The sequence below is a fragment of the Pelecanus crispus genome, chromosome 5 (assembly GCF_030463565.1).
Source record: "Pelecanus crispus isolate bPelCri1 chromosome 5, bPelCri1.pri, whole genome shotgun sequence".
Taxonomy (NCBI): domain Eukaryota; kingdom Metazoa; phylum Chordata; class Aves; order Pelecaniformes; family Pelecanidae; genus Pelecanus; species Pelecanus crispus.
The window spans coordinates 258991-282259 of record NC_134647.1 but is presented as its reverse complement, the minus strand read 5'-3'; the positions used below and the strand labels follow the sequence as shown (position 1 = coordinate 282259).

Sequence of the window (23269 nt, the reverse complement as noted above, 5' to 3'; positions counted from 1 at the left end):
ATGGCCCTAGTTAAAACATTTGGACAAAAGAGGACTTAAAAAACAAAAGGAAAAAAGGGAAAACAGAAGCCTTACACAACTCTCCTAAATTATTCCCTAGAATACCTAGTAAATTTCTTTGTAATCAACCTTTTATTCTGAAAATAGCTGGAGAAATTTTGGTGCAAGCTTTGAAAACAAGCTTACAGACCAAACATGGAAAAATTCTACTCTTCTATCATATCAGAAGTACATAAAGGTAAAAAGCAGTAACATAGCAAATTTCAGCTTTCATTATAAGAACACCAAGAATCCTCCTGTAACAGAACACAGTGTGTACAGTATTTCTGAACTATAACATTTTTGTAATTTTATTTTTACAGACCTGTTTGGAAAAATCTTACCTTACTACACTTTTGCTGCATGCTAACTCATTGACAAGAAAAGCAAGTACTGATGCTTTCTGAGCTGGAGTATGTGCCTGAAAAGCTTTTGTCTTCAAGCTCTCTGTCAGCTCAGTTTGCCCACAGTGAGCCTCCATGAATATCTGCAGAATCTCAGACACATTATCTCGATTGATACCAACATTCAGTAAGTGTTCCCCAAGAATAGTTTTAGCCTAAAAAGAATAAAGACATTTCAAATAGTCACATTGAAAAATACTATTTTCATCTGCAAGCTATATTCTTGTTTATAAAATAGTGTGGTGGGTTTGTTTGCATTTTTACATAAGGACTTTAATCAGGATTTTTCTTTAAAACTATTCAAATGTACATCTTGAACAGAGTATCCAATCAGAATGTCTTCACCTCTAAGTTGTTAAGAGCAGAGATAATATTACTATGAAATAGGTTAAATGAAAAAAGACATGGTACAACTGGAACTTGATGAATACTGTTTTGTACAATCATGCTATGTAGAATTCTAGAGTAGAAAAGAGCTAATTGGCTTGAAAAAGAAGGATAATAAGAAAGAGAATCATGAATGAATCGGAGTTTTGATGAAGTGACGTAGAGAGCAGACTTTGGAGAAAGAAATGGCAAGATTCACGGACAGTATAACATCAGGTTAAGAACAGAAGTGGGGGGAAAAAGGAGTTAAAACACGTGGCCACAGATGTGATAGTGCCCTACAAGAGGTCCAAATAAAAATGGTGGAGGGTAGAGAAAATGCCCAGGTACATATCACTTCCGGAAAACGGGAAGGCTGACAGGGCACAGAAAGTCTTTGAGTAACATTAGAACAGTGACACCAAAGAGAAGAATTAGGAAAGAGAATGGAAATCCAAATCAGAGAGGTGTCAAAGATGCATTATGAAGATTACATTCATAAATATAGAGTGTTCGCTATGGATTTTTTTTTTCCTTTTTTTTTTTTTTACCTTGTATCCTGTAACAAGTCCTGGATCACAAACAGCTGCAGAGACAAGCTTTACAAGCAAGTCTTGTACTTCTCCCATGCTGTCCCCTATGTTTAGCAAACCCTCCTGAAGAACGCTCAGGGAAGGGACATCCACATTCACATCAAAGCCAAGAACTTTACCAAAGTTACGCAGGAACTGCACTACCATGAGACAATCTGAAAATGTGCTTCCATCGAGAACAAGGCCTGGGATGCGAGGCAACTCTGGCAAAGGCTGAAAAGTAAAGAAAAACAATGAAAGATTCTGTACTATATTTCATAAGAAAACTTTCTGGATACAAGCTAGGGAATTTGGCTGATACTTCCATATGACCCACAGCATGACAATGCTAGAAGGTAAAGGCCACAGAGAAGCTACCCCACTCCATCCCATCCAGTAAATATAATTTAAAGCTGAAACACATTTACCTTTTCAAATATTATAGGGGGCAAGAGATTAATAAATACTTACTTTTTGGCCAGGAGACGCTCTCAGGCTCTGTTCTAAGCCAAAATACTATAAAAGGTAGTGTAAAAATATTTGGGGGACATAGGGAGGGGAATTCTCTGGAGCAGATAGGGCTTGAACCTGAGGTATGTCAAGTCCTGAAGGACAAGAACTGAGGACACAGAAGACTGGGAGAGCAATTTTTTTGAGTAACAGCTTCTAACAGTTGCACATACGAGAAAACCTCTATCTAGTGCCTGTGTACTGAGACTTGATGCATATTCCTGCTGTAAAAATAACTCAGAGTAATTGATTTTTTTTCAAGCAATCTTGCAAGCGCTTTTGGGAAGCAGGCCACTTTTAAATAAAATGTTTTTAATTAACTAAACATATGCTACTTTAGTGTTTGTAATATCTTGTATTTGTATATATTCAAATAGTTATCTAATTATCTAGACCAAGACTTCAATGCTTTGGGAGTGGCTGCAAGAAAAAAAGTTATTGTCACAATGGCAAAATACAGAAACAAGAGGCAAGAAAAAAATTTACATTACAATTACCTTCTGGTCTGCTAAGCACATATCCTCATTAGGCTTCTTTAGCTCCTTTGCCATTTCTAATTCCAGTCTTCGCTGTTCCAGTTTACGTTCTTTATTTAATCTTTTTTCATCGCGCTTCTCTTGCTTTAACCGCTCTTTTTCCTTAAATAGAATAAAATGGCAGAAAATAAAACCCACGTATTATACTTACAATGGAACTATCTAAGAATCTTAAAAGCACTACTTATGTAATCTTAATGATTACCACAGCAATTAAGGAACCTGCATTCAAGTAAAGGGAAGGAGGAAACTACAGAAATAGAACAAAATCATTGAATTTGTGAGCAAACTTAAGATTCACTTTTTTCCTCTCCTGTCCACATGGAAATGGGTATTGAGTATATTTACATGGAAAGAGTCTTCAGAATACCATTTCAGAAAGATGACTCAGTGAAAATATATATGATAAAGAACTGCCATACATGCAAGGCACCTGATTTTAAAGGCCCTGCTTACACACTAGTATCATCAATATGCATCTGCTAAAGCAGAGACAATTCAAGAAAGCAGTAGTTGAGAAGACCTCTCTGGACAACACATGGTTTAAAAATTCCCATAATACATAAACTGGATATGAATAGCTTATAAAACACAACCAATCTTTTCAACACGCATAGCTTCTGGCATTGAATTACCACGCACTTCGCATGCAATCTGAAAACTGAAGAGTCATTATATCTTATTCTGCACAACAAAAACACAGGGATAATCAAGTGAGACGCCAAGCATCTATTATTTTTCTCTTCCAACACCCTCTACACTGATGTCACACAGAATACTGTACTAACTATATCTCTCTAACTTGCTAAGACTGACTCTGAATTTGAAGCTCCAATTGCCTTTCCCATCCCTGACACCAGGGGTTCTGCTGTCACATGTCCAGCGTTGATACACTGGCCTGTCCACCCAATTCATTACATACCTCTGTTCAACCAATATCGAATGCAAAATACTGAGTAAGACACCATGTATGGAATCTGCCATGTATCAGTGCTACCTCTTTAGATCACAGAACTGCATGCACATACGCAAACATACGTGTGTGTGTGTGATGACCTAAGAACCTGATACAATGTAAATGTGAAGACTCTATACGTGCTTTTCACCTGTGGACGCAGAAGGGCTAAAGAACCAAGCTAAGCTGATTCATATTATTCAGAATCACTCCCCATCATTCTGTCAGTTTAAGAGGTCACTCTAGTCTCTTTAGTTTACTACCAAATTTTGCATAAATGAGAGCATGTGCTATAACTGTAAGTCAGGACTCAGCTGCGTTTGCAGAACAGCATTAACTACCAACCTTACTGTATAGTTCTGTCAGGCCCCATGACTTTTTATCCTTTTTGATTCTATACTGAATATTACTGGACCCACTGGTGGTAACTGTGGCTAAACACTATGACCGCACAGAGGAGTTGATAACGACCTCTACTACTACAGTCTTTAGTGGATTTTAAGAGATAAGAGTTCGGAGTTGGACACAAAGAAAATGTTTGGACCAGCAATCTTACACTGGCAGAAAAAAAGCAGTCACGTACGGAACTACCCATCTGCCCAACTGCTGCTTTGCGGCTGCCTAAGCACCCTCAGTGCTGACAACGCAGGCCCTCATATCTGTGCTGATTTCATAAGGGGCACATCGCTTATTCATGTTTTTCTCCCTTTACCAGCATACATTTTGTATGGAAAATCACAATACACTAAAGCAGCACACAAAATCAGTAACTTTATTTTAAAGTGGCAAATACTCCCTGACTTGTTTTTTTAAATGGTTCATTGCCTTTTATCTTAACCTATGTCAAGGTCTCAAAGCTAATTGGCATTTCCTACAACTTGTTTTTGACAACTAGAAACATTCTGTGTCAGAACAAGAGAAGTACATAAGTATATTTAAGTAGCAACATATTAATTTGCAGTTATGATTAAAAATGCAAACCTTAACCGTGCTAAGTTTCATGAATGTATTTAGAGATTACTTCTACTGGCTGTAATAAGCATTTACTATTCCATTTCTATGACAGTAAGAATACAATTACTGCACTGGATCAGACTATATAACCATTTAGCCTGACATCCTGATTTACAACAGTGGATCAGATGCTTAGGGTATCATCCTCCTCTACTCCCTGCTCATGAGACTGTATCTATAGAGTGTCCAGTTTTGAGCCCTCCACCTCAAAAAGGATGGGGAGAACATGGAGAGGGTACCACTGTTTTTAAAATGAAACATACTGGTGTTTTTTTAAAATCAGATCTATCCCTTATTTACAGCTGCTGTGGAAAAAACATCTTCATAATATTCAGCTCCTAGTAGCTTTATTTGCGCAATTGTAACTGTCAGTACTTACCAGAATGATACAGGTCAGAAACAGATTCCTGATTTCAGTTTATGAAAATATTATCAACAAAACTGCCACTATTTTCCTTTCCCAGTTTGTATTGTGGGATATTACTAGGAAGATGAGAAACAACTTAATCTAACTTTTTAACAAAGATTAATCATAGATTCATAGAATATCTCGAGTTGGAAGGGACCCATAAGGATCGAGTCCAACTCCCTGCTCCTCGTCGCAGGACTGCCTAAAACTAAACCAGGTGACTAAGAGCGTCGTCCAGATGTCATCCTTGAACTCTGACAGGCTTGGTGCCGTGACCGCTTCCTTGGGGAGCCTGTTCCAGTGATCGACCACCCCCTCAGTGAAGAACCTTTTCCTCATGTCCAGTCTGAACTTCCCCTGACACAGCTTCATTCCATTTCCTTGTGTCCTATCGCTGGTCACCAGAGAGAGGAGATCAGCACCTCCCCCTGCACTGCACCCCCTGAGGAAGTCGCAAACTGCGATGAGGTCACCCCTCAGCCTTCTCTTCTCCAAGCTGAACAAACCAAGTGACCTCAGCCGCTCCTTTTAAGTCTTGCCCTCAAAACCCTTCACCATCTTGGGTCATCCTCCTCTGGAAACACTCTAATAGTTTGATGTCCTTTGTATACTGAGGAGCCCAAAACTGCACACAGTACTTGAGGTGGGGCTGCACCCATGCGGTGCAGAGTAGAACAATCACCCCCCTTGACCAGCTAGCGATGCTGTGCTTGATGCACCCCAGGACATTGCTGACTCATATTCAACTTTCCATCAACCCAAACCCCCAGATCTCTTTCCACGGGGCTGCTCTCCATCCTCTCATTCCCCAACTTGTATGTATAACCAGGATTACCGCATCCCATCCCACATGGAGAATCTGACACTTGCTCTTGTTAAATTTCATACAGTTGGTGATTGCCCAGCTCTCTAGTTTGTCCAGATCTCTCCGTAAGGCCTCTCTACCCTCGAGGGAGTCCACAGCTCCTCCTAGTTTAGGATCATTGGCAAACTTACTTCACGTGCATTCGACTCCTGCATCCAGATCATTTATAAAAATATTAAAGAGCACTGGCCCTAAAACTGAGCCCAGGGGAACCCCACTGATGACTGGCCTCCAGCCTGATATGACCCCATTTATTAAAACTATTTGATCCCGACCTGTCAGCCAATTGTTCACCCAACGTATTATGCACTTTTCTAGCTGTGTGCTGGACATGTTGTCCAGAAGGATTCTGTGAGAGACAGTATCAAAAGCTTTGCTAAAAATAAAGGGGAAAAAACCCAAACCCACATCTACTGACTTCCCTTGGTCAACTAGATGGGCGACCTTATCAGAAAAGGAAATTAAGTTGGTTAAGCAGGACTTTCCCCTCATGAACCTGTGCTGGCTATGACCAATGACTGCATTGTCTCTCAAGTGTTTTTCAATAACTCTCAGAATAACCTTCTCCATAATTTTACTAGGCACTGAAGCAAGACTGACAGGCCTGTAATTACCAGGGCCTTCCTTCTTTCCCTTCTTGAAAACGGGACAGTATGTGCCAGCTTCCAGTCGACTGGGGCCTCTCCAGATTCCCAAGACCATCGAAAAATAATAGAGAGAGGTCCGGCAATAACTTCAGCCAGCTCTTTCAGTACCCTGGGACGAATCCCATCAGGCCCCATAGCCTTTTGCTGCTCCAGCTGGATGCGCATGTCTCCAACATGTTCAGAGTCAGATGGAAGTTCATCATCCCCCCAGTCAAGGTCTTCCAACACAGGGCTGCAGCGGTCCCAGCACCCATCGCAGGTGTTAAAGGCAAAGAAGGCATTAAATGTGTATGCTTTTTCTACATCCCTATTTGTGAGGTGACCAACCTCATCAAGTAATGAACCAATGTTATCCCTGATCCTCGTTTTGTTGTTAACACATTTAAAAAAGCCCTTTTTGTTGTCCTTCACAGTACTAGCCAGCTTGAACTCTAACTGAGCTTTGGCTACACAAATTTTCTCCCTATAGTGGTGAACAGCATCCTAATACCCTCCCATGTCACCTGTCCTTGCTTCCAACATCCATACACTTTCAGTTTCCACCTAAGTTCTCCCTGTTCAGCCAAGCCAGCCTTCTGCCCCACTTGCTTGACTTCCCACACTTCAGAATTGCTTCCTCCTGTGCTCTTAAGAGACAGCTCTTAAAAAGTGACCAGCATTCATGGACCCCAATACCTTCAAAAGCAGATTCCCAGGGGACCTTACTAACTAGCTCCTTCAGCAGCCTGAAGTCTGCTCTCCCCATATCCAGGGTCAAATTTTGCTGGCCATTTTTCTCCTACTGCAAACAACGTGAAACTCAACTACTTTGTAGTCACTGTGACCAAGACAGCCACCAATCACCACTTCGCCCACAAGTCCCTCTCTGTTTACAAACAAAAAATCTAGGAGGTCACCTCTTCTAGTCAGCTTAAGAGTTAACCCTGAAATTCTTCCTTGCACTGCAGTATTTTTTAATATTTCTTTGTTGTGGTCTCTCACTTTCATTTAAATTTATGAACATATCTAAGAGAAAAGTTTTAACGATTTCTTTGACAACTAGATGATATAACGATGGTTATTTTACTTCAATCTCTTAGCTATCTGTCTTTATAAAAGTCTCAGGATACAGAGATAAAAAAAAGTCTCAGGATATAGAGAAATATATAAAAAGTAAAATAAAAAAGCTAGCAATTATGTTTTAGCATTGACAGTCCCCCTTAAGATAATATCAGGGTTAAAACTGAAGAGAGCCTAGGGATTAATTAAGATGTAAATTAGTTTATCATGGTCTAATAAAAGTTTCATCAATCATACTGTACAGCTCTGGTTTTATCATCAATGCTATTCCATCATGTACTTTTTTTTTAGGTTTTGGGTTTTTTTTTAACCATCTATAATGCAGCTTAAACATATCCTGCTTATTTGGGTTACACTACTGTAAACGAAATGTTACTAGCTAAACCAACTCAAACTTCTTTAGCTCTATTGATTTGAAATAATAACTTTAGGCTTCTCTATCTCTTGGTTCAGAATTTCTGACATATTTTTAATAAAACAAAATGAGAAATGAAGCATCTGTTTTTCTGTAGCACAGCAGTACTTTCTACTGAAGAAGAAAAAATAAAATTATTAAGGCATAATAATCCTATTTGCTTGGTTTCATTTTGGTCCAAATCTAGAATCGTTTACAAAATCCACAAGTGCTAAAAAGCCTGGACTGGAATAAGATGTGTATTTTTACTCCTGGATAATTACTGAGGAAAACCCGTTCAGCAAGTCTGACAGGTCAGTATGATGAATTCCTTACTCTTCTTATACACATGAACAACATGAAGAAGAGAAAATAAAACTTCCTTTCCAGGAAATACTAAGGACTCTGAAGTGACTATGCAATTATTGGCTTCCTGCTCAGAATCACTGAGGATGGAAGGGACCTCTTGAGAATACCCAGTCCCCATCCCTCTGTGTGTCCTGTCCCCGCCATCGTCCCCCCGCAGCAGTATCAGCTACAGCAGGATGCAACTCCACAACCTACCTAGGCAATCTGTGCCAGTGCTCAACCACCACCCTCAAAGAAAGAAAGTTTTTCTTAAGTTTAAACAGAATTTCCTGTGCTTCAGTTTGTGCCTACTGCTTCTTGTCCTGCCACTGCCATGTATACAAATGAAATTCTCCGTACATGTACAAACACACTGCTCTTCTACAGATCACTGCAGAATGAAACCATGAAAACTTCAAACTTTCAGAGGTTAATACTCACTTCTGCTTTTTTACGTGCTTCCATGGCTTTCATAAGCATCATGTGTTGTCTCCTCCTTTCTCGTTCCTGTTGAAGCAGGTAAGATTAGAACAAAACTAATCCACGTTTTAAAATCAGTAAAAAAGCTGAGTAACAAATTTAGCATTAATAGACAAGTCACAGTAAATACTAAATATAGGACAAGAATGGCCAAGTCTGTGCATGTTTTAGTTCAGGTTTAGAAAGCAAATACAAGAACAATCAAAAGCAAAAAGGTAAAGCAATGAACATGGAGACAGTGTAAAAAAGAAGCATACAGATTTACTTATGGTCAGTTGTGATGCTCCTTCATAAGCTGGCAGAACAAAAAGCATAATGGTTGGCTGGAACAGGTCAGTTACCTTACATCTGCTATTACAGAACTTCCAATTTACTTCTTCAATAGCCAATTCAGCAGAAATGTTAATTAAAACTGGTCATTTTCAAACATCGCAAAAATTAACATTTTTGTAACCAAGCAACAAATTAATGATTAATTTTCTCAGCTCTAGATCAGTTTTAATCAAGCTAGTGGTGGCGCATATACACACGCAACGACACTTGCATTTGCTGATGCCTGTCCCTGAATAAATTACGTCAGTAACTTCAAATGCATCAATGAGCTGTATTCTAGAGCACTAAGGTTTTTTGCCTTCAAAGCTGTAGAGTAAATCTTGGGCCCAGTAAAGGCTATGGGAATTTTATGATCTCATCCAGTGACACTCTAATGTTTCATTTTATACTTGTAACATTATGTATTTACCACTAACTAAAAGCTAATTTTCTCAGTACCTTACAAACTTAGGAAACACATCACCCTGATTTCTAAAATAGGTTAATTCAAATTGTATTTCAAATGTCTGGATTCATTCCCAGTGAATGGGACAAGGCTTGCAAAAATTATCCAAGTGACTACCTATTAATTTTGTATTAATTAATCCCTGATTTTATACAGTAGTCCAATTTCTACTGGGACATCACTAACAGATTCCTGGTTAAAAACTTCATGTATTTATTGCCATGCTCAATTTATACACATGTTCAAGACATGTCTTTTTTTTTTTTTCTTAACAGACAAGACAAGCAGATGTATGCAATGCACTGTGCTGTAAAGCCATGCAGCAGTATGTAATATGACAGCAGCCAGTGCTACATTTTATGCATTGCTATGACAACCATATCACAACCAAATCACAATGCGGTGTTAGATGTACAAAAATAAACATACCCATACCATATCTAGTCTATGCCTCTCCAACTCCTGGTAGAAAGAGTTGGCACAACATTATGAAACAGAAATCACAAAGTCATAAAACCACTTTATAATCCCCCAAAAGTCCCCAATACCAAAGCAAAGCAACAAATCATAAGGTGAAAGAAAATTTGTGCAGGAATCAAACCCAGAAATTAAAAAGGGCATATTTTGAAGATTCCACACCCACCCCACCCCTGTATAGCTTAAGCAATAGTTCACAATTGGCATTCTGCCTGTTTGGTCAACTGAATGTATGCCAACCTGGTGTTTCAGAAGAACAGCTTGTTGCCTTCGCATCTCTTTTTCCTTAAACAAAAGAACAAAAATGTATTTAAACTATCTATCAAAATTTACTTACCAAGTTGCACATTTTTGCCTCAGTAAAACAGCACATCTGAATTAAATTCTTCCCTGCCCCCAACAAACTGAGCATAGAGATGTATACACAGTATGCATGATAGCCAGTCTATTGAGTTGGGAGTTACATGTTAAAATACACCAAGAATGCCAAAGCAGTAACAGAAGTACATATATAAACTGTATTTTCCAACATTTGTAAGAGTTCTGTAGTCCTGTATACATATGGCCTAGAAAAGACTACGCTTGCTGAGAAGCAACGAAGTTTTTTGATAGTTACGGCTTAAAAGAATATTGTGAATGTTACTGCACGAACCTTTTAAGTTATGCAAGCCAAGCGTCGTGTAAGCAAAACTCATGGTAATGGCACACAAAAAATTGCTGTCTCTCTATATATTCATGTGTGTATGTATGAATGTAGGCATGTGTGTTTGTGTATGTCACACATACACAAACTGTGTATGCTTCATGTATTTATATAAACGTGTACACGTTATTCATATGCCATCTCTACTTACAGTTTCGTTATCAATTAATATAGTTCCAAATTTACTGCTTATCAATGAAAATTCTTCCAAATTTACTGCTTTTATACATCAACGGGTATTATGCACAATAACACAGTTCTTGTTTTTGGAGCTCCTCTAAACTAACCTTTATTCGTTTTTCGGCCTCCAATAATTTGGCATTTGCTGCTTCTTCCTTCTTTTTCTTTTTTGCCTGTGCATGCAAAACAGGTCACACAACAGCACCATCACAACTTGAAAATAATCTGACTTGAAATAAAGTTATGTGCCTTTAAAAGTTCAAAAAATCATCACGTATGGCGTATATTGCAAAACATTTCTTTCCCAATGCAGCTTTCATAATCAACCAATTCACAATTCATTTACTTTTTAAAAACTAAGCCACAATTTCAAGTTGCACTCAAAATTACTACAGCTGGCTATTATAACTAAGAAAGTAAGTATACACAGAAACAATAAAAACATAAATGGCAAAGAGATTACCATTATTTTTTCCATGAATAGAGACTTGAAAACTAGCAATCTATCTTTGCTAGTATACTAGCCAACTAGTATAGTATACCAGTATACTCTAGCATATATATAAACTTAGTATTTTAAATCCACTGCACTTCACACAGAGCAGAGCATGATACTGCTTTAACATCCTATTACTGCAAACTTGTTTTTTAACAAAGGAATATTTACGCTGTTAACTTTAGCAAATACAAGATTATTTGCGTAGGAAATCGGGAACTCAAGTGAACGTTTGCAAGATTTGGGTCGCAGTTAATATAGATTTTTTTAAGAAAAATATTTTAAGACACTTTTTTGAACTGGCCTTTGGAAGTCCAGGTTGTTAGAGCTGTTGTATGTAGTTACATTCCTAACTGCATGTGTGACTATTAAAATACAACTTTCTTTTAAAATGGCAACACAAAAATTATATTTGAGCCATTATTTTTACCTCTAAAATTTGCTGAGCTCGAAGTTCTTTCTCCATTCTGATTTGCTGGATTCGCTTAATTTTTTCCTACAAGGGGAAGAAGGTTTATATTGAGAAAGTAAATTTACCTTTCCCTATAAAAAAATGACGTTTATACATATATACTTTTTGTTATCAAGGCTCATACCCGTTGTAGTGAATTGTTCTCATATAACAATGTATGTTCAGAATTTTTACTAGCATTAGAAGATGTCTGGTATATTCCTGAAGGAACCAACACTGAGTTATGCACAGCTGCTCATGTTTAAGTTGTCATAGTATTTTTTTTTTTTTTAACAGCTTTAAGGGGACCAGATTAATGACAATGTAAGCAAGCTAGCAACATTCAAATTCTAGCTGCGGTAGTGGAGCTATTTAGGAATGAATGGAAATGGGAGCTATGACATGAAAAAGATGTTTTGATGTGATGTCCCTGAATAAGAAATATGGGCTTCTGTCAAACCACTATTTTCTGCCTTGGTTCTAGCAGCCTTTCAGTTCATTATGGTACCATGGGCCACAAGGAGAATCCGCGTACTGTAAAACCCAAAGAACATACTCTGTCAGCCAGTAACAGCCACCCACATGCAACCTGGATAACATGTTCGCAGTTCAGTACATTTCAGTTTCTCCAGATCTTTAAAGCATTCAGGTAATTGATGATGAGTTTGGATGCCTTAATATGTAGTTTACATGACTGAGTTTCATATATGCTGCAGAGCAAAATACCAAAAAAAGTAACCAAAACAGCAGCCACAGGCAGTACAACACATTTCAGCATGTTTCATCATGGTAAGAAGACAATGATCAAGCTAAGCACTCCACAGATGGATGCTGTGTAACCATATTCTAATTTATTCTTTTTCAGGAATTAGTTCCCAAAATCTGAATAAGATCTTATTAAGTTCATTTAGAAATGCAATCATTGCAAACTTTGGGATTAGTTCACATTTTCTGTGCTGTATGAGTTTTGTCTGTTAAATAGTAATAACCCAAGCTCATATTAAAAATTTCATAGCACATTATTTCAGGTTTTATTATCTCAAAAAAGCTGCTGGAGCCACAGTGACTATGAAGAGAAGTGCTGCAATAGATTCAGCTGGACTTGCTGTAAAGTTTTAACAGCAAAACCCAGACCATGCAAAACCCCTGCAAGCTGGGGTGCCTGAATCAGAAACCTGAAATGGAGCTCAATGCTATTCTCTGGAACAGCAGATGTTTTTCCAACAGTGAGGGTAAAGCCCATTTGTATGGAAGACATTGTGTTCTTGTGAGCTGGTCTGAGACTCTAGAACATGGACTTGCCTAAAATTTTACTTTTTAGAGAACGCAGAGTGATGTATATGCTTTACCGACAAATAAGTAAACCCAAAACCAAGCCCGTAAGAAAAGATAATCTAAAAATATTTAACAGAAAAGGAGCAATCACAGAAGAGAAAGACATACAAAATTTCCTGAAGAACAGAGCTCCAGTACAAGACCACCACATGAGGTCCTGCAAGCTTCAGGCAAATCTTACCAGCTCCGTAAAATGTTGAGAAGTGCAGCATCAGACTACCTTATGGAGAAAATTAATTCGGAGGCCTTGTTTATACAGTGTTGAAATTTTATTTTCAACAGGCAAAGCTCACAGCATGGACTTTAGGTCTCTATTATCCCTCATTATACTTTACAAACAAAACTGTACAAAAGTAGAGAGTATGTACTATACTCTGTCAATTCCACAAAGGCTAGAATTAAAACAGAACAAACTTTTCAGTAGAGATGAGAGTGGAGAAATATATCAGAGACAAAAAGAAGTATTCTATACATTGGAATCATGAAATTTTTATCAAGTTATACACCAGGAATGAATACGGTGATGATAAGCAAGGTCTGGATTTGATGTATTCACCAATTAAGCAATTCTTGCTCCCTGCACACCTAAGAATGTAAGAACCCCTTTATAACCATAGGGTGATGTGAATGGATACAAGTCCAACGCTCTTAAAAAAAAAAAAAAAAAAAAGTCTGCATTATTTGCCTTTCTTTAACAAGTATGGGTTGCTGTCAGAAGTGGAAACTTGGAAGCTGTCACTATCTACAGAAGTTCAGGATAGCTGCGGTTGGAAGGGGCCTCTGGAGGTCACCTTGTCCGAACCCCCCTGCTCAAGAACGGCCACCTAGAGCCAGTTACCCAGCACCACGTCCAAACAGCTGCTGGAAGTCTCCAAGGTGGGAGACTCCGCGGCCTCCCTGGGCCACCTGTACCAGTTCTCAGTCACCGTCACAGTGACAAAGTGTTTGATGATGTTCGGAGGGTACCTCCTGCGTTTCAGTCTGTCCCCAGTGCTCCTTGTCCTGTCACTGGGCACCCCTGAAAAGAGCCTGGCTCTGTCCTCTTTGCACCATTCCTCCGGGTATTTATACGCATTGGTGAGATCCCCCTGAGCCTTCTCCCCTCCAGGCTGAGCAGCCCCAGCGCTCCCAGCCTTTCCTAGTTTAACACATAGATGGTGAAGTGACAACTTCTAGCCCACTGTCTACTATACTGAGCACTTTCTTCATGGAAAAATCTAAACAGTTACCAACAAGGATTAATTTTTATCTGTTCCTCGGATATTTAAGGTAGTCTGCAGTACCACCAATTTTGGTTAATTACTTTTAAAAAAAAAAAAAAAAGTACGTTAGGTTTTAATGTCTGGATTTCAAAGATGTGAAAGGCCTTCATATTTTCATTGGCTTTTTTAACGCCTCAGGATGCCACTTACAGGCAAAATGATGAGAGATCTGGTTTTCTAGCACTACTTCTAAGTAGTGAGATGATGAGATCATACAAAGACACTGAGGTACTGGAGCGTGTCCAGAGAAGGGCAATGAAGCTGGTGAAGGGTCTGGAGCACAAGTTCTATGAGGAGGAGCTGAGGGAACTGGGGGTGTTCAGCCTGGAGAGAGAGAGGCACAGGGGAGACCTGATCGCTCTCTACAACTGCCTGACAGGAGGGTGTAGTGGGGTGGGTGTTGGGTTCTTCTCCCAAGGAACAAGCGATAGGATGAGAGCAAACGGCCTCAAGTTGCGCCAGGGGAGGTTTACATTGGGTATTAGGAAAAATTTCTTCACTAAAAGGGTTGTCAAGTATTGGAGCAGGCTGCCCAGGGAAGCGGTTGAATCCACATCCCTGGAGGTATTGAAAAGATGTGTAGATGAGGTGCTTAGGGACATGGTCTAGTGGTGGATTTGGCAGTGTTAGGTTAACGGTTGAACTCGATGATCTTAAAGGTCCTTTCCAACCTAAATGATTCTATGATGCTATTACTTCATCCTAATTAATTGTTCCCTGAGATTTAAAAAAACCACAAACAAATCAAATACAGACACATTTTGGTTTGCTAATTTCTGAATCTCAATGTTAGATGTGAAGTTTCTATAGACATCTAAATACAACTTAGCTGCAAAATAAAATTACTCAACGGAGCCTAACACAACAGGTTGAAAAGGTGCAACTAGAGCTCAAAAAAATTATAACTAAACTATCTTTAGAAAAAACACAACTAAACTACAATATAAATAGAAACCAGTCTTGAGACCACAGTGAAGACACTGCACCACAGAAGAAACATTTTCCCTGTAACAGACATCAGCTTCATCCTGTATGAAAGGCATGAGGTACTTTAAATCAGGAAGTTAATGGAATATCCCAAGAAGCTGATGCAGTGAATGCAGTGGAAGTCAAACCTGGAATCCTCTCTTCCCATGTCCAACTTCAGAATTTTATTTAGAGCTAAAAATACACATTACATTACAAAGTAACGTATCATCAATCACATGCAAATATATATAGAATTTCATGGATATTTCAGTAAAAGTTTCTATCACAAATAAAAGGTATTGGTTTTAATAGTAAATGTTCATCATTTCCATCTCCATATATGCCTTTATTTTAAACCTCTATAAATACTACTATAATAAAAATATTAACATTGAACATAAAAGTTAATTCAAACAATATTCTTGTTTAAAAATAATTAAATGTACTATCTGTACTATGCATACATATACTAATTCAAGAGCAGTACAGGTTGAATTGGCCTACTGAAGTCAACTTTTCCTACTTCTAGAAGATTCTACATGCTTATTCCGTGCCACTGTAAGAGGGTAAAAACCTAAAGCAATAATGGCATTGAACACAAAAAATATGTCCTTTCGCTGAAAGCTAAAAAAGTTGTCCTTTGATTGCTACCAGAGGAAGTATTTAATTTCTGAACTCTGCAGTAAGCTTCATACTGAACAGAACAAATATTTAAAAAAAAAAAAAAAAAAACCCAACCACACAAATATATTTCTAGACGCAAATTATTCGCTTTTAAAAATTTTCAACATACCTAACTTTTCACTAATTTGTTGAAATTAGTTGTTAAAAAAATTAAAAGCCTGTTTCCATAAGTAGCTTTATTTGGTAAAGTTTATATGGGCTCACTTTTATGGAAAGTATTTGCTATGACGGTATTTAACAATACTTGTATGTTTAAAAACATATATTAATTCACTGGCATACTGAGATACAACCCTTCACACACAACCTAAGACCAGTGACAGCCAGCCAGAATCACTGAAGAAGCTAATTACACTATTCCAGTATTTACATAAATACATATATAGCACTATTTGTTTTCACAGAAACAAAAAAAGGAAGACCGCATCACTGTACTTTACTAGCAGTTTTTTACTTTCTTACCAATATTGGCAAGCAATTTACATACATCGGGTGGCTTAAATCAACACAGACAAAACTGGGATGTCCTGACAACACGAAAAACAACTACAGAGTTTAGAATTTTAAATAATACACACTGTGTGCTCTTTAAAATTAGATTTTAAAAATTCACTTTGTAATTAGCATACTTAATAATTTACTAAATAATTAAAATACACCTAATTCAATAATTCAAAATGTAATTTAAAGAGCTTATTTAGCAATCATATATCTTACCTGCTGCTTCATTATCTTTATCTGCTCCTTTTGCTTTCGCTTTTCTTCAGCTGCCATAATAGCTAACAAACAAAAGCAAACAATAAATTAGGATCAGCAGAACATGACAAGAGACAGGTAACTTTTCATTAATATTTTTTTAAATAATCTGCTAGCATGCACAAACTTTCACAAGTAATACTTACCTTGCTGTTTTTTTGCTTCTTTGGCAGCTCGAGCTTGTTCCTGCTTCTGGAGTTTTCTCAGTAGCTTTATTTGTGCTGCTTGCCTAGCTATTTCTGTTACAAAAAGAAAATACTAAGTTCATAAAAAACAGTGCTGTCTAACAATAATGATATAGCTCATATTCCAGACATTTGCATGAGTTAAATATAGAGAAAACAGTGGATTTATTTTGCACGCATTTATCTTGGCAACATTTCACTATCAAGTACCTTTAGTGGTATCTCATGTATCAGTAACGACATCAACACCACAAATGAACATGGATATTTTCTATATAAAAGAAAATACTATTTTTGAAGGAAAAATTATCTGTTAAGTGATAGCATCAGGCCAATAATGCCCCTTCATTTAAAAACTGATTTCTTCTTTCTTTCTAAAGCAGAAAACATTTGTCTCTCAGTACTAAACCAACATTTAATTCAGAAAGCATGGAATTACTGTTTTCTTTCTAAGTCACCTCATGTAATTATCTGGTCCTTTTTTAACAATGCAGTAAGAGCACACTCATCTGGGTCACACTTCTATTTACTGTGGCTACCTACAGCCAGCCACTCTTCTGCTAATTAGGAACTTCCTGAAGCACTCTACTACTTTAAGTGAGAATATTTATGAAATTTGGATGGACTGTGCATGGACACACTGATTTAAGACAGCTGTAGGAAGGACCTTCTGGAGACTGAATTCAGCTTGCTATTCAAAGGACTGAGGTTCAGGACCTCTTTGATAGCATTCTCCAAAATACTGTCAGCTTCTTGTGCAATGACCAAGATGCAGGCAGACATATGGAAAATCCATGTATAGGTAAGATGATGCTGAAGATAGCAAGGTTAGCGTAAACAGGCACACGACAACAGGGAAACCTTCAGGGCCAAGGGGTAACCAAACAGAAGGAGAAATTACACCTTAATGAAAATAGAACCAGTAGCTGGAAATTAGAACCTATGTTATAGAGCAGAACTTAAACCTATGAACTATCATAGAATCATAGAATGCTTTGGGTTGGAAGGGCCCTTCAGAGCCCACCCAGCCCAGCCCCTGCAGTGACAGGGACAGCTTAAACCAGACCAGGGTGCTCACAGCCCCGTCCAGCCTGGCCTGCGATGTTTCCAGGGATGGGGCATCTCCCACCTCTCTGGGCAACCTGTGCCAGTGCTTCACCACCCTCATTGTAAAAAACTTCTAATGTCTAGTCTAAATGAACTATATGGAAAGGCCAACAGATGCAGAGCACTGCTTAGTGTGAATTGACACAATCCATGAGGAGGGTGTAGTTAATGTTCAGCATGCAGTTGAAAAGGACAAATGGGAAACAAACACCTATACTGCAAGAAATAGGGATTACAAGTCAGACAACCTGTATTTCCATTCAACTAGTATGTGCTGTGCTGAGCAAAATTTAAGGGCTTCTAAATCAAGCCAAGAAATCTAAAAAGAAATTAGGGAAACCAGAATTCTTGGTATCAAATGTAATCCAGATGTAATAGACATCTCATGGACAAAGTAAAAGGATAATTAATAATACATGGTGTTGCCAGGTACCAACATTACAGGAACATCAGAATGAGATGTACGGACAAAAGACCAACCTTCTATGCAAAGTGCAGTATCAAGTCACATAGTATAGAAATAATGAATGAAAAGACATCTATGTAGTCCATTTGGTGGAACCCTAAGAGAAGCTGTAAAAAAGCAGACTTCAAGCAGGCATACTTCAAGTGAGCAACCTAGAAGTAGTTCAAAAAAAGGTATCCTTGTCCAGGTAAACACTGAGCCACATTTAAAAAAGGAAAAAGGTAGTCCATATGTGGCTTTTCAGCAAAGGAGGCCATCATAGGAAAATGGTGAACATGTCAAAAATGAAAAGCTTATTCAAATAAGAACAGGAAAGCCTATGACACGCCAAACTTAACGAGTTAGGCTGAAAAAGAGTTTGAAGGGCACCTTGCAAAGGATGCCTGAGCAGACAGTAAAAGATCTTTACATACATCACAACAGGAAGCCAGAAATGCAATCAGTGGGACCTAACAATGAACAGGATAGAAAAAATAGACTTAGAAAAAACAGTACTGAATTCATTGTGCCAGTCTCTACTGCTGAAGATGTTGTGTAGATTCCCCTACTCAGTGCATCGTCTACAGCAGATGGGTCAGAAGAGCTAGATGAATTTGAGGTAGATATAAAATAAGTATTAGATCAAGAAGGTAAGTCAGATGTTAACAGATCACCAACGCAGGACAGAGAAATCTGAAGGAACACTAACATGAAACCATAGTGACACTGGTCTGGGTGTTTACCATATTATTAACAAGAGCCACTGTGTCACAGGATTGGCGAGTCTAAAAAATAAAAAAAGGCAGGGGGGTGTGGGCTCTAGCAGAAATCTTAGAAACTGCAGATCAGTTAGACTGATTTTCCTTTCCTGTTGAGGTGGTGGAGTCCTATTGTATGTATTATGTCTTATATATACTTACTGAGTACAGTATAAAACACCATCAGTTCAGACAGTTGGCATGGCTTCTACAAAGAGAAATTCAGCCTAATTTCGGGTTTCAGTGAGAGTGTCAGTTCAGGGAGATAAAGAGAATCTAATGGACATAACGTATTCGCAATTCCAGAAAGTATTTGACTAGGTTCTAAGTCAAACATTATTAATAAAACAAAGCTGTTATGTCATTGAAGAAAAGCTTCACAGACTGAAAGCTCTTTAAATGATAACAGGTGAAGGGCTGAGATCAGCAGTCACCTTTTGTGATGAAGAAGAGTTAGTAGAGCGTTTCTTCACAAATCAGTACTAGAACCAGCTTTTTTTCATATCTTTTTTAATCAATAAAACCTGTGAAGGGGCCTGCAAAGTTAAATCCCAAAATGTGAAGATGACATTAAGTATTCTGGAAAACCCAAGGCTGTGCTGACAGCAGGGAACTCTGGAAGAACCCTGCATAACAACAAGCAAAGGTAGCAGAGGAGCTGCATCATAGATAAATGTAAGGTAATACACGTAGAAAAGAAACACTGCAATTAGAGGACACATAAGAGGATCAAAGGGATGGAACAACTACCTTCCAAGAAAAGACTGAAAATACTTGGGCTCTTCAGTTTGGAGGGGAGAAAACTAAGGACAGAGAGGATCAAGGTCTGCAAAATCATCAAGGTGGTGGATAACATAAATTTCAGAACTGTTATCCTCCAAACCCTGCAATAATGGAACTAGGAAACACCCACTAACAGTAACCGAAGATCATTTTTTAAAAGGTTAAAATAGTCCAGCAGTGAGCAGATTTCAGGAACTTGTTGCCACAGGAGGCTGGTAGAGCAAACATTGTCAGGAGGTTAAAAAACAAGGAACAGGCTAATTCATGGGCCTCAGTTGCATAAACGGAAAATAAATGGAGCAAGAAAAAATGTGCTCTACAACAGCACTCATAAAACACCTAAGGATGTCACAGTGCACGTATGAGGAAATAAATGGACCAAACAGTGATCAGGTTCACATGCTTTCTCCAAGCAGCATCCCCTATGGCCACTACTGGAGAGAGAGGTCTGCACGAGACAAAGCCCTGGGCTGAGCCACTGAGACATGTCTTACGTTCTCATGAGCGGGAAAAAAGCAGCAAGGTAGGTATGAATATAGGTAACATCAAATACTATACATTGTGAATCTTCTTGTATATATAGATTACATGGTTTTGTTAATTAAATGCTACAGCGCATGGTGGGAAAACAGACATGGGAGAGTGCTCCTAAATACTCTGCCCCCCAACCCTCACAGTGACCAATGTAAGGAAAAGGAAGATGCAAAGTGAAGCAAAATGGCTTAGTGACTAGGGCTTATCTTTTCCGATGAGAAGAGGAGACTTCTGGCATCAGTTACTGTGCCTCACAACAAATACACAGCCTCGCAGCAAATGCTACAATGCTTCAGCAGTTGACACAGTTTTCTAATTCTCAGAGTGAACAAAATGTGGTGGTGACCTTTACACACAGCTAAAATAGCTACGCAACACTACAAGACAAACTACGTGCTATGGTATTTCTAAAACTGCCGCCTTCTCTCTGTCCATGTGTCCAAAGCACTACTGTTGCATGCCTTCAACATATCTAAACAGAACAGTAGTCCTTTCAGGAAACAAGGGAAAAAGATGCAAAGAATCACGCCAAGGCACATATTCAAGGCACACATACTGTTAGCAAGAACATTATGTAAAATACAAGGTAGCTACCCAAACATGTCCACAGTCAGCACATGAAAGAACAGTTAACTCTTAAGTTAAAACAAATATCCTGGCTCCTGGGCTGTAAGACTTCTTCATATTGGATTAGATGCATTCAGAAAATATAAAACAGTTATGGACTAAAGAACTGAAATTCAAAAGTCATGTACCTGATGTTTATTTAAAACCAGGCCCTCATGCTTTTGATATACAGCAGTACTTGATATCATGAAAGTTCTACTGTCAACATTGGTACTACTTACTACAGGATCCTATTCAACTTTATAGGCATTTAAATCTTGTCACTATCAGGGATTCCACAAGAAAAGTATTTTCCCTGGAACAGCCAAAAGCTTCACAGAAATGCTAACTTCAGTAGTTCTCAGTTTCAATTTCTAGGTCCACTGTTTGAGCTGATACAGGGGAAAACAAAGATCTATTAATTTTTGCCAATTTAAAAAATACATCAGTGGTAACCAGATTATTGGATGTCTGCTTTTTTAAATTTTATAAATCTAAATAAAGTAACTATAGAGTAAGCTCTTAGACGCACATTTACACACACACTTCCTCCTTTGGATCATTTTTTTTTTTTTTTTTTTTTTTTTTTTTAAACTGATCTTGAAAAAGGCTTCAATAAAAGCATGTGACAAGTTTCCAAAATAAAATGTTGCATACTAATATCCTAGTGAAACATCACTCCCCTTTAGGAAAAAACATTAACTCTCTATATACTGATACCCTCTGTTCGTGAAAACATAACACTAACACAGTTCTTACCTTGAGCCTGGAGCTTTCTTAAAAGCTTTGCATTGGTGTTGTCTAGAAATTCAGTGCTACCAACATTCGGAGGTCGACCTTTGCGTCGTCTCATTCTTGACTCCTCTCTAGAGTGCTGTCTGTCCGGATTTGGTGGTCGTCCTCTACGCCCTTCCATAGCTCTGATACGGGGAATGACTTCCTCTTCCTTCAGAAGACACCACTGCACACCCTTTTAATTGACACATTTCACAGACAGGTATTATAAACACAGATTAAAAAAAGGAAAAATCAATCTAAGACACTTGAGAACATGAATAGCAAAATATAAAGGTTTTTTTTCCCCAAATAAGTTTAATCTATAAAATATGTGAGATCTGTGATGTACTATTTGAGTAGTACAATGTTTTGATGATGCACAGAAGCTATGTATTGAGAGGTTATCACTACAAACTTCTGTAAATTGTACTGCTATGCAAGATTTCAAAGACTATTCAGCGACATACACAATTATTACCTAGCAGGTATGCCACTACTGTGTTCTTTTTAATTATTTCTGACCAACTCACTTATTGGTCAACACTTTTTAAATGGCGAAATATATTCTTCCTTATTACATAAACTCAAAAATAACTACTCTGCTTTCACATAATCCACTGCTCAATGTGAATGAAAAAATGTGTCAAGCTACGAGTAACTGTCTTCCAACTGTTAGTGTTTACAGAAATTTTGACATACATAACAAGCAAACGCAGTACTGTATTTTCAAATATTGCTTTCTGGGGTGTTGTAGATCACAACAACTGAGTTGAAAAAACACAGGCTCATTTTAAACTTTAAGTTTTATTTAGTACAATTTAGTTCTCCCCTAATCCACTGCAAGAAAATTAATTTCTGCGCCAACTTGAAGCAATCAAAAGTTTGTAACTTTTAAGAATCCATCTATCTGAACTAAAAGTTATATGAACTATATTCTCTAAGCAAAGTATGCAGCAATACATTCAACCCTTACTTTCACTATTACTACTGTTTTTTTGTGGAATCTCAAAAACAAATACTGAAGTACTTTAATACAAATACCCAAGTTAGTCCTCACAAAGAAACAGCTTTACTTCAACTGATAAAAAGTAGAGTTTACTGCCTCTACTGAGCAGAACAGGAGCACAGTCTACCTGTTCCTGTTTGACTGAACATGAGTATTTCAAAATTGTAACATCTTTTACCATTTTTCCCCAAGTTTTTGAAAAATGCAGGGGGAAAAAATGTAAGCTAAGTATCCCTTGGGACTACTCCATAATTTGCCTTAAAAAGGGTTGTAGAAGATTTTGAAAATGTCTGCTAAAGCAAGGATCAAAGTTGGTAACTTATAAAACACATTAATTAAACATCTGTTCAGAAAACATAATTTGCATTACCAAGGTTTT

General features: G+C 38.0%; 1 protein-coding gene across 1 annotated transcript in view; it reads right to left on the bottom strand.

Moving 5' to 3' along the window:
- The window catches only part of BAZ2B (bromodomain adjacent to zinc finger domain 2B), a 162760-nt gene that overhangs the window by 24024 nt on the left and 115467 nt on the right, over positions 1-23269 (bottom strand). Inside the window, exons 14-24 of the mRNA XM_075710229.1 lie at positions 21867-22077; positions 16836-16928; positions 16651-16712; positions 11663-11728; positions 10844-10909; positions 10094-10138; positions 9812-9838; positions 8560-8625; positions 2389-2529; positions 1361-1615; positions 384-598 (exon numbers count right to left, since the gene is read on the bottom strand). Coding sequence (XP_075566344.1) covers positions 384-598; positions 1361-1615; positions 2389-2529; positions 8560-8625; positions 9812-9838; positions 10094-10138; positions 10844-10909; positions 11663-11728; positions 16651-16712; positions 16836-16928; positions 21867-22077 — 1247 coding nt within the window. The remainder of the gene's footprint in view (positions 1-383; positions 599-1360; positions 1616-2388; positions 2530-8559; positions 8626-9811; positions 9839-10093; positions 10139-10843; positions 10910-11662; positions 11729-16650; positions 16713-16835; positions 16929-21866; positions 22078-23269) is intronic.